Genomic DNA, 10551 nt, shown 5'->3' on the forward strand with positions numbered 1-10551 from the left:
GTGTGCAATTCTGGTGAGCACAGTATAGGAAGGATGTGATAGCATTGGAAAAGCTATAGAGGAGATTCATTTAGATATTTCCTGGGCTGGAGCATTTCAGCTATGAATAGAGATTGAATAGGCTTGGGTTGTTTTCTTTGGAGCAGAGAAGGCTGAGGGGAGTCCACATCAAGGTGTACAAAATTATGAGGGATGCAGATAGATTAGATAGGAAGTAACTTTTCCCCTTAGTAGCGGTGTCAATAACCAAAGACGTAAATTTAAGGTAAGGAGCAAGAGTTTTAGAGGAGATTTGAGTAAAAGCCTTTTCAGCCAGAGATGGTAGGAATCTGGAACTCACTGCCTGTAAAGGTACTAGATGTGGAAACCTTCACAACATTTGTGACACATTTAGATGAACACTTGAAATACTATTGCACACAAAGCTATGGACCAAATGCTGGAAAATGGGATTAGAATAAATAGGTGTTTGATGACCAGCACAGACACAATGGACTGAAAGGGTCTCTTTCTGTGCTGTAAAATTTTTTATTATGTCTATTTTAGCTGTTCATGATGAGAACAGCCATTTTGATTTGGCATTCTGACTGGATACATTTCCCTTAATGTCCTGAAATGAATCTCATTTGCCAGTTTTGGACACCAATCCTCAGACAGTATGGAAGATTACAGCACAGACAGTTATCACTGTGCTATAACTTGAACAAAGGTTCAACACGAAATCTCAAGGGATCTATTCAAAATAAGTTACACTTAGGCAATTTTTTGGCACATTTTGATGAAGTGTATAATGGTGGTACTAACCAAGAAAGATCTGAATCCAAACAGACCAAGCTGGAATATCTTCTTTGATTCCACTAGCAGCTGTTGCCCGCTGCCTCATCCCTAACCAACAGGTCATATCCCAATAGACATTATTTCCATTGGATGTTGTTGGCATTATCTTTATTATCATATTTTTGCTTTGTGCTATCTTAAATGCTATCACTTCCTCCTTTCCAATGGCCAATACATTTTGAATGGCCAATACATTTTGAATGGCCAAAATGAGCTGTTAGCTTAAACAAATTGATCAAAAAATCTGGCGTTGTCAAGTCAGTTTTGTAAGTGTAAAAGACATCTAAATATCCAGTCTGCTAGAATGACCACACATACATTGCTCTATGTGTTGGTAGAGGCTCCAGTGCTGTACAGGCATTAAAGGCAAGTACCTAAACAAGTATTTGCTGCTGTCCATATGCAAATATGGATCTAATACCTGTATGAAATTCTTGAAATTGAACTTCCCTGAACATAGCTGGCAGAGGGTCTGCTGCTTTCAGAAACAACAGCTTTCATTTATTTGGCACCTTTAACTTTTACTTGCAAATTTTAAAAGACTGCTGGAGGCTGTTACCATAAAGGTAAGCTTTGTAAAATAATGGAGAGTGTTAGAGGGTGCTGTAGTTGATGTTGTGTCCTTGGACTTTCAAAGGATTGACATGGCACCGCATAATAAACTTCGCCTTTTGGCTAAGCATCAGATCAAGCCCATGATAGGATGCTGTGCTTGATCGTATCAGCTTGGATCTTGTTTGTCTCTCTTATGAGGACCATGAGTTGGATTCAGTTGGAATTTGAATTTGTTTTTTGTAGCAAGCAAGTGATGGATTTGGGTTTGCTCAGTCCACTCTGAGCATTGGCTTTTTAACTTTAAAAATGGAGTAAGAAATTTTTTAAAACTTGTAAGCAAAATTACATCTCATGGGAATAAAGGGACAGTGATGGCTTGCATACAGAATTAGCCAAGAGGCAGAAAGTTGGGAATCATGAGGAATGGCTGTTTTTCAGATTAGAGACAATTATACAGTGATGTTCCTCAGGGGTCCATTTTAGGTCATCTTCTCATTTTGATATATGCTGGGCATAATTTGAAAGTTTGCATTTGATACAATAGTTGGAAATGTAGTGAACAGTGAGGAGAATAAGATCAGATTTCAAGAGGACATGGACAAACTGGAAAAATAGGCTGATGAGACAAATGTAATTTGACACAGTGAAGTGTGAAGTTATATATTTTGATAGGAAGAATGAACGGAGATGATATTAATTAAGTGATACAGTTTTAAAGAGGGTTCAGGAACAGAGAGACCAGACGTGTGTCTCCACAAATCCTTGGAAGTGCTGAGAAGGCTGGTTAAAACCAAGATTTTTTTATAGAATAAATAAACTATTTCTAATGGCATAAGAATCAATAAGCAGGGGATAAAAATTTAAGCTAATTGTCAAAAGAACCAGAGGCAACATGAGGAAATTTTTTTTGCACTACAAATCCCTGTGAACTCCTTATGCACTATCTGACAGGGTGGTGGGAGCAGATTCAATAATAGCATTAAAAGAAAATTGGATAACTATTTAAATGGGAAAAAATGTACAAAATATGGTGAAAGAGCAGCAGGGTTGGATTAATTGGATACCAAAGTACAGACCTCCTTCAGTGCTGTATCTTTCTATATAATAGTTTTTAACAAGCTCAGAGTCAGGGAAAATGATGGGAGTGGCTGAAAAAAGTAGAGAGGAAAGAAATAAAGGGAAGGTCTGTAATAGATTGAAAGATAGGGATTAATAAATGAAATAAGGGATGATGGTGATAAAAGGAGTGGTTATAGGACATTCAAAGCAACAAAAGCTGAGTCTAGAGGAACTGTAAATGTCAAAAGCTGAATCCCTGCTCTCCAAAAAATAGGAAATAGGAAAAAGTGCTTATAATTGAATTTGTTAAATTAGATATTGTGGAGTGTCTAATTGAAAGATTTAAAGTTCTATCTGTCTTTATTTTGGTATTTTCAACGGACCTAGTCTCATCAGCTTTTGGACGAGAGATTTCTAAATTTCCAGTACTCTTTGTGTGAAGTGCTTCTTCCTGACAAAAGTCCTGATCAAACAACCGCTAATTTTTACCTGCTTGTTCTGGACTTAACCACTAGAGGAAATAGTTTCTTTCTCTACGCCACAAATTGTTTAATCATGTTAAGCACGTCAATTGTATTGCAATTGTATCTTCTATAGTCTAAAGAAATACATGCCTAGTCCATATAACCCATCCTCAGAATTGAACCCTTGTGGCCCTGGTATCATTCTGGTAAATGTGAGCTGCATCCCCTCTAAGGCCAATAATAATAAGTTCTCTGAGGTATAATGCCCAGAGTGAATGCAGTACTCCTGGTACGATCGAGCTTTATATCACTGTAGCATAACTTCCACTCATTTACATTCCATCTTCCTCAAGATGAAAGCGCATTCCTTTAGCCTCTTCAGTTAGAGGTTGTACCTGTCCACTGGTTTTTAGTGATTTCTATACATGGACCAATAAATCTTAGCTTTTGTACAATTAAAGCATTTTCTTATTTGAAGTTGTGATATAAATGAAAATTGTTGTTAAGGTTGAACTATAGATGATAGGATGGAGAAAAAAAGTCTTTGATTGGCTCTTTCACAATCATGCAACCTTGTACTTGCAGAAAAAATTGAGATTCTGATAGTATTAGGCTCTGTTTTATGGCAACGGTGTAAAACTGAATGAAAAGGATTGCTATACATGTTTGAAGCCTGGTGCAAACATTTGCCTTGTGTGTTAGTTTTAACAATTCTGTAAATTATTGTAAACAGGTCATGGATTTGTTAAAACCAATACACAATACACCTTGAAGTTAAAAATGAAGGTTTTGTTAAGCTTAAAATAGAAAATTATGTAGTTGCATTATAAATATGTTCATATACTGATCAGTATTTCTAGAAAAATTGTAAATAACTTTGCTGAATATATTCATAGGAAATCCTGATGTCAAAACACACAGTGACCACAACACTGCCTATGACTAGCTAGAACCAACATCTCTGGGGGTTCAGGGGTGGGTGGGAAGATGGGTAAATATATATTTTCACCAACAAAACTTCAAAGACAACAGCTGAAGAATTGGTTGGAAGGGGAATAAAAATGTGAGTTGCCCTTACTTAGTGCAGATGACAGTACAAATGCTACAACCTTGTTAACACACAAGGTGTTTTTGGATCTATTTTAAATACTAATACTTAGGCTAAGTTTTGAGATTGCTTGTGTGTTTTTTTTTCCTGAAGTATCCTAGAAAATTGCAGCTGTAAATGTTTGAAGAGGTCATTCCACGGACACAGCAAAAAAAACTTAGGCATGACAGGAAATAGCAAGCGACCTATTTTAAAAGAAAGCTGCCCTTCTGAGAAGGATTTTCCTGAAGGTCTTTCATGACAAAGATACTACACAGGGAGAAGAGTACAGGCCATCTCCAAGCCCATATTAAATAGGCAGCACCAATATAGTAGTCTGATTTTTAAAGTGTCTGTTTGACTCTTTCTTTGGTTCTGACAAATTGTTTTTGATTTTGACTTTGCTTAAATCAGTACCAAAGTTGTGGTTTGCTTTATTTGTTAGCTTGTGGATTTCAAATGATGCTACTCATTGCTCTGACATTTTTAAGCAATGTGTTTTATGATGAATTGAATTGCTAGATATGTTGTATATGTCAGTGTAGGTACTGGCTAACATAACTCAAGATAAATGTTTTGTAACCTTCTAAGCCATTATACCTAAATTACAGGGGTCCTTTTTAATCCTGAGGATTTCTGGTTTAATGATGTGTTGCCAGAACATTATATAATTGAAGAAACTGGGACATAGAAGATTTATTTGTTAACAGGTCTTTTTAATTAGTATTATTTACAATATGCACGCCAAAGGTATCCATAAAATCTGATATAATGCCACTAAAACCACTGACCATACCATTGGGTTGAGCAGTTTGCAGTGTTGATCATCTTGCTTTCATGAAAATGAAATAACTGAAGCTTAGGCCTGCAAACAAAGTCAGTTTATTTGAGCGTCGTATCAGGGTTTAAATGCTAAGGTGCCTAAATTGATGAACTATATCTATGGTGCTATATGAGCAGTAATAATGTGTGCTAAACATGCAAGGTATTTTTTGATTTATAGTAGACTCTGGGGAATTGTATCAGTATTTGGTACATTTTATTTTGCATATTATAATTGTTTTTTTTTCAATATTATTTTATTTATTGACTTGACAATGTGTTTGTATTTTTATCTTAAAAAATAGAAGCCACTGCACCATTGACAACTAGCTCCAAACCTTTGAAGCAAGAGCGCATATCTTTCCGAAACAACCGTGTGCGACTCAGCACAGGCTGGGGAAGTGGGAAGAGGCGAGGAAAAACTTTGTAATTGTTTACTGCCTTTAGGCAGTGACAGTAAAAGGTCAATGGATGTGTCCGTGATCATAAAGTCTATGTCATTAAAATTTAAAGGTCTTAGTATGTTTTCTGCTCTTGTTATATAGAAATTTAAAAGCCATTTATAAATGTGGCCATTTTGCTTCAGTGAGAATTGTTGTTTAGCTGAGATCTTGAAAATGATGGTTAATGATGTCAATTATATTGTAGAATGACCGTTAACTGTTCTATCTCCTTTGCTTTATTGCACATTGATTACTGTGTATTTGCAATCTCTATCTTTGATTTTCACAAGTAAAATAAAAGCAAATGTATATAACTAACATTCAACTGAGTAATTATTTCTGCACTAATAATAAACCCCATTGACAGCACAGAACTAAAACCTTATCAACCTGCAATTTCTGAACGGTTAAAATGTGGTCATCCTTTAAAAATAATTTATGAAAGGCAATTATATAATAAATACATTGCTCCCCATAGCTTCATTTTACAAGTAGCAAAGATCTACAATGACTGCCACGCCACAGAGTGAATTAGAAGATCTATCACACATAAATTAAATCTATTAACGTGCCACTATCAGCACATTGTCCTTAACCTTTCATATGGTATGATTAATATTGTTTAACAATTCAATGCATTTTACCTGAATCTTGTAACTTTTTTAACGCAGTTTTTCTCTAATCCGCATGGAAAGAGCATCTTGTATATGCTTTCATTGTATGTATGTAGTTCATTTGAACTATTCACTTCTGAGGAGCTGGTGATGGCTGAACTTATACTATCTGCTGTTGATTGAAACCAATGGGGTGCATACTCTTAATGCTTAGCTCCTTTCTCATTTTGATTCCAGGGTTTATTTTCTGATGAATTGAGTTTGTTATTATGGTCATTTCTTTCTGGGTTTTTGGTACTAATTTATTAACGTGTACTGATGGTGCAGCTGTACCATATTTTGAACTTATGTTCTTTAATTGAGTGTTTTTATTGAATAAAAATCTTGAAATTCTCAAACAGCTTGTGCACATTTTTATTTTAAATGTAGTATTTAACAGAATAGAAAGAGACATAAATCTAACAATTGCAGAAAGCAGGTAGCCTTTGGGTTTAATAGTGGTTGGCATAATCTTCTTCTTAGGCGCATGTTTTTAAATTTCCCATCAGCAAATGTGAGTGAATTCGTCGTGATTTAAAGTGCAATTTATTTATTGGCTTTTTTTTACATCTGGACATTAAAAATAAACAATATTGATGGAGAAATCAAAATATTTATGGAAGAATAAAGAATGATATTCTGATACTGAGAGTTGAGTGACCTTTGTAAAATCTTTGATTATAAAGAGAAAGAGTTGGTAAATTAGGACATGGCCAATGCTGTCAAACACTGTGGGATGGAGATGATGTCAGTGTTCATTCAACATGAAACTGGAACAAGGAATGAAAAATAAGCATGAAAGTTTACTGAATACTGGTCTCGGCCCAAAGTAAAGAACTCTTCTACACCTCAACGTGGCTCACACTTCATGGTTTGGCGAGAACTGTACAGGTTTGTTTGTGTGGACTGGAACATCGGGCTCTCCTAAAGTAAATCTAAAGTCATTTTACAAAGTGTCCAGTGTGTCTAGGTGGACCATTTGAACATCTTTTTGTTTTCCCCCATATGGCTTCTCACTGTCCTTGACGGAGCAGTGAAATTACATGCCCAGAATAGCAATAACTGGTATGTTCTTTGTACAGTAAAAAGTCTGACAACACCAGGTTTTAGTCCAACCGATTTATTTGATAATACTCACAAGCTTTCGAGGGGACTGCCTCTTCGTCAGGTGAATGGAGAGTCAGTCCCCTCGAAAGCTTGTGAGTATTATCAAATAAATCGGTTGGACTAAAACCTGGTGTTGTCAGACTTTTTACTGTGTTTACGCCAGTCCAACGCCGGCATTCCCACATCATGTTCTTTGTACAGATACTGCCTGACCAGCTGTACATTTTCTATTTTCTCTGTTTTGGGTTAGACTCTGTAGCAGGGCAGACCTCGCACCTTCTGCTTCAGCGGCACGACCTGGGTTACATTTTCATTAACCCCCTGGTTGTGTTGCTCTGGTCTCAAATGGATGGAACCGCACTGCACGGACATCGGAAGATCTGGTAACAGACTGCTCGGTCATACGATTGTTCTGCAACATGGTGCAGTGCGGTACGAAGCCAGTTTGCAATATTCTACCACAATTATTTGCCACTCCTGCTTCCAGTTACACTCATTAATGACAAACTCTGGAGACCATTCCGTATGTGTCCCGTAAAACAGCGCACTATCCATAGCAGATCCCATCTAAATTCTTCTAAAGCCAGTTTGTGTTTGTGCAAGGTAAATTAACCATAGGTGAATTAGATTTAAAAGCAGGACGCTGGAATCTGAAACCAAAAGAGAAAATGCTGGAAAATCTCAGCAGGTCTTTGTCAAAGCTTTGGCAAAGGGTTATCTGGACTCGAAACGTCAGCTCATTTGTCTCCTTACAGATGCTGCCAGACCTGCTGAGATTTTCCAGCATTTTCTCTTTTGGTGAATTAGAATTAGTTGTGTCTGTGCGTGTAGAGTTTTTTTTCCCCCATCCCAAACAAACCCCTCTCAACACACTATTGCGTCCACATATTGCCGATTTGCTGTCTGTCCTTCCCTAACGAAGAAAACACTGTTTTGCCCGCACCCGTGTCCCCTCGTCTTGAGATGTGCTTGTCTGCCCCTAAACTGTTGCACTCTCAATGAATTCAATGTCAAAATTTAATCGTTTCGAAATTAAATTTCCATTCTTACACTGCAGCGAATGAATTGCTGTTTCACCTGGTTCTGACTTCTCTTTCCCGCCCGGCTAGTGCAGAGAACCAAAAGTGCAGGAAAAGTACATTCGGCTGCAAAAGGTTAAAGCGGTCCTGAAAAACGAAATCGTTCGGCCTCGCACACCAAGCGTCAAAATAAAATCAAAAAGAGAAAACCTTCACTCTTGTATCTGATCTTGGATTTCTGCAGATGGTCTGTCACGAAAGCCGAATAAAGATCGGTAAACATCCACCATGAATGTCACAACTGTTCTATAAATCTTCCAGGGTGATTTATGACCTATTTGCGCCTCCGTTAAATCAGCGTCGTCTCAGTGTAAAGATGACTAAAGGTTGTCAGAAATACGCAGAGAAATATCTAGGTGAGCGATTGTCTGGAACCCTTGGGATAGAATAAATGTCTTATTCAATCTGAATCAGTTAAACTGACCCCCAACTGTCTCTGATGGTAATATTCCAATTCGGGCCACTACAACGATTTCCAATATTATCGCCTTTTTGCGTTGTTTTAAACTGTTTACAGCTCTATTTCCAGAGTCCACCAGCCTGTGTTTTCAAACCCTTTATTTGAAAAGTTGACCAAAAGTGTGTGCGTTTGTCACAATAAAAATAATCATTGTTTGTGGATTTCTGCTTTTAAAATGTGCGCTCAATTCCTGACAGAAAATGTATTTTAAATCAAATGAATAAACCGTTTTCGGCCAAGTGGAAGCTACTTGTAATTTATTTGTCCCTATCGAATTTTCAGAGCTCCAAAGGGCTATCTGGCAAATGTAACCATGCTCCTTCTTCTAAAGCGCTATTTTAGGTGACATAAGATACAAGGCGAGTGGTCAGTACAATGTCTGAGAAACCACCATTCCAAACCCAACAAGGCGCTAAACCAATACCTCTTTCATAAAGTTCAGATCATGTCAAAAAAAAACGAAAGCGAAGCGATTTACCTGCCGAGAAAGCTTAACAAAAGGTCGCGTTTAGTTTCCCATTTGAAGATTGTCACAATTACCTGGGTAAGACACACTCCCTCTTTATCAAAGCCCTCTTTAGCTTCACATTCGAGTCACAGAGGTTTGTGAGGACTTTGAAGACTTATTGATTTCAGAATAAACTTAATTGACAAAAGGGATCTCAACGTCCAGAGGAACTTTCAGGGGAAGGAGCGAGGGAAGCGAAATTTTCATTTTTAAAAAAATAAGTTTACCTTTTGATAATTCCCCCCCCCCCCCCAACCCCTTTAAGAATACTTTCTACTTAATATAAAGCAGTCCCCGCTTGTTAGCAGAGTAACGTGTTCCGGCGAACTGTTCAAAAACACATTTCCTTTAATGTTTTGAGGGATAAATTCACCGGGGAGGCAATAAAAATATACATTCGTAACGAATAGGCATTTGCGTGTTGACGTCCGAGACACCAGTGTATCCCATTTCGGACTGCGTTTAATTTGGAGGGGATCGCTGAGCAAATATATCAGGTGTGGGCTGCAAACGTTTACATTTCCTCCAAGTGACTTGTGCGAGCTCCAAGCCGCGGTGTCACAAATCCGAAAAAAACTGTTTCCAGTTACTGCACAACCGCGGAGAGAAATCAGCAAAAGCGTGCCTTGTGGAGTTGTCCCTTTACCAAGCGTCTTTGCACGTTCTCACCCCGTGTGTGGATTATCGAGAATTGCATTGCTTTTGGGTGGAGCGGGGTTGGGGTGGGAGGGAAGAGAGGTCAGGAAGACTTAAGTTCAGTCAGGTACTCATAGCCAGCTGTGGCTTCTGATAATCACTTGGACCGGCCAAACTAAAATGTGGACCTGTTCAAATAAACTCACAGCGAAAGCAGTAAATATCCATTTTCTGTGCCAATGATTGATATGTTTATTGATGTAGCTGAATTAGTTGAGAACTGTATTCTAGTATTCAAAACAAACTGCCCTGGCACCCTCAGTTAGAAGGATTGACATGTATCTGTTGAGTTGCCTGCTCGGTTAGTTTGCATGCTCTTTCTCTCTGGAGAATCTTAACTAAGTTGTTGTATTCCTTTGTGTGGGAGTCATGGAATTAGCTAATGGACATTGACAAAAAAAAATCTTTAACTACACAGTCCACAAGATTCACACTGGAACTAATCACATTGGAAGTCAGTGGACACTTTCCACTGATTGTAACCGCGAATTATTGAAGCGGGGCCACTTGGATGGGACAGTGTCAATGCTGGACACGTTAAATGTCAATTTGAAAAATGAACCAAGTCTGTGTCTCTCCGCACAGCACAAGCACTTTTACGATGTGTTTTCGTTCGGAGCAGGGGATGGGCAAAGAGGGTGGAGAGAGCGATCCTGGGATTTGCATATTCATTAAGTTGGGAGGAGGTTGCACTCTATCGCTCAGCGCTTTTACTGTATATAGAGCCGTTTCTCCAAACCTGACCGACGGCCAAAAGCTGCCGTTTCCACTCCAAAAAAAA

The 10551-nt window shown here is 38.0% G+C and overlaps 1 protein-coding gene across 4 annotated transcripts in view; it reads left to right on the top strand.

The window, feature by feature from the left end:
* Window positions 1–6200, top strand: part of lrriq1 (leucine-rich repeats and IQ motif containing 1) — a 154467-nt gene extending 148267 nt beyond the window's left edge. For all 4 annotated transcript variants that reach the window (XM_080191179.1, XM_080191181.1, XM_080191180.1 and 1 more), the window contains one exon: window positions 5130–6200. In XM_080191179.1, the coding sequence (XP_080047305.1) occupies window positions 5130–5254 (125 nt within the window). In that variant the 3' untranslated portion in view covers window positions 5255–6200. The remainder of the gene's footprint in view (window positions 1–5129) is intronic.
* Window positions 6201–10551: the final 4351 nt, after the last annotated feature.

The sequence above is a fragment of the Carcharhinus amblyrhynchos genome, chromosome 6 (genome assembly GCF_965287045.1).
Source record: "Carcharhinus amblyrhynchos chromosome 6, sCarAmb.v2.hapA, whole genome shotgun sequence".
NCBI lineage: Eukaryota > Metazoa > Chordata > Chondrichthyes > Carcharhiniformes > Carcharhinidae > Carcharhinus > Carcharhinus amblyrhynchos.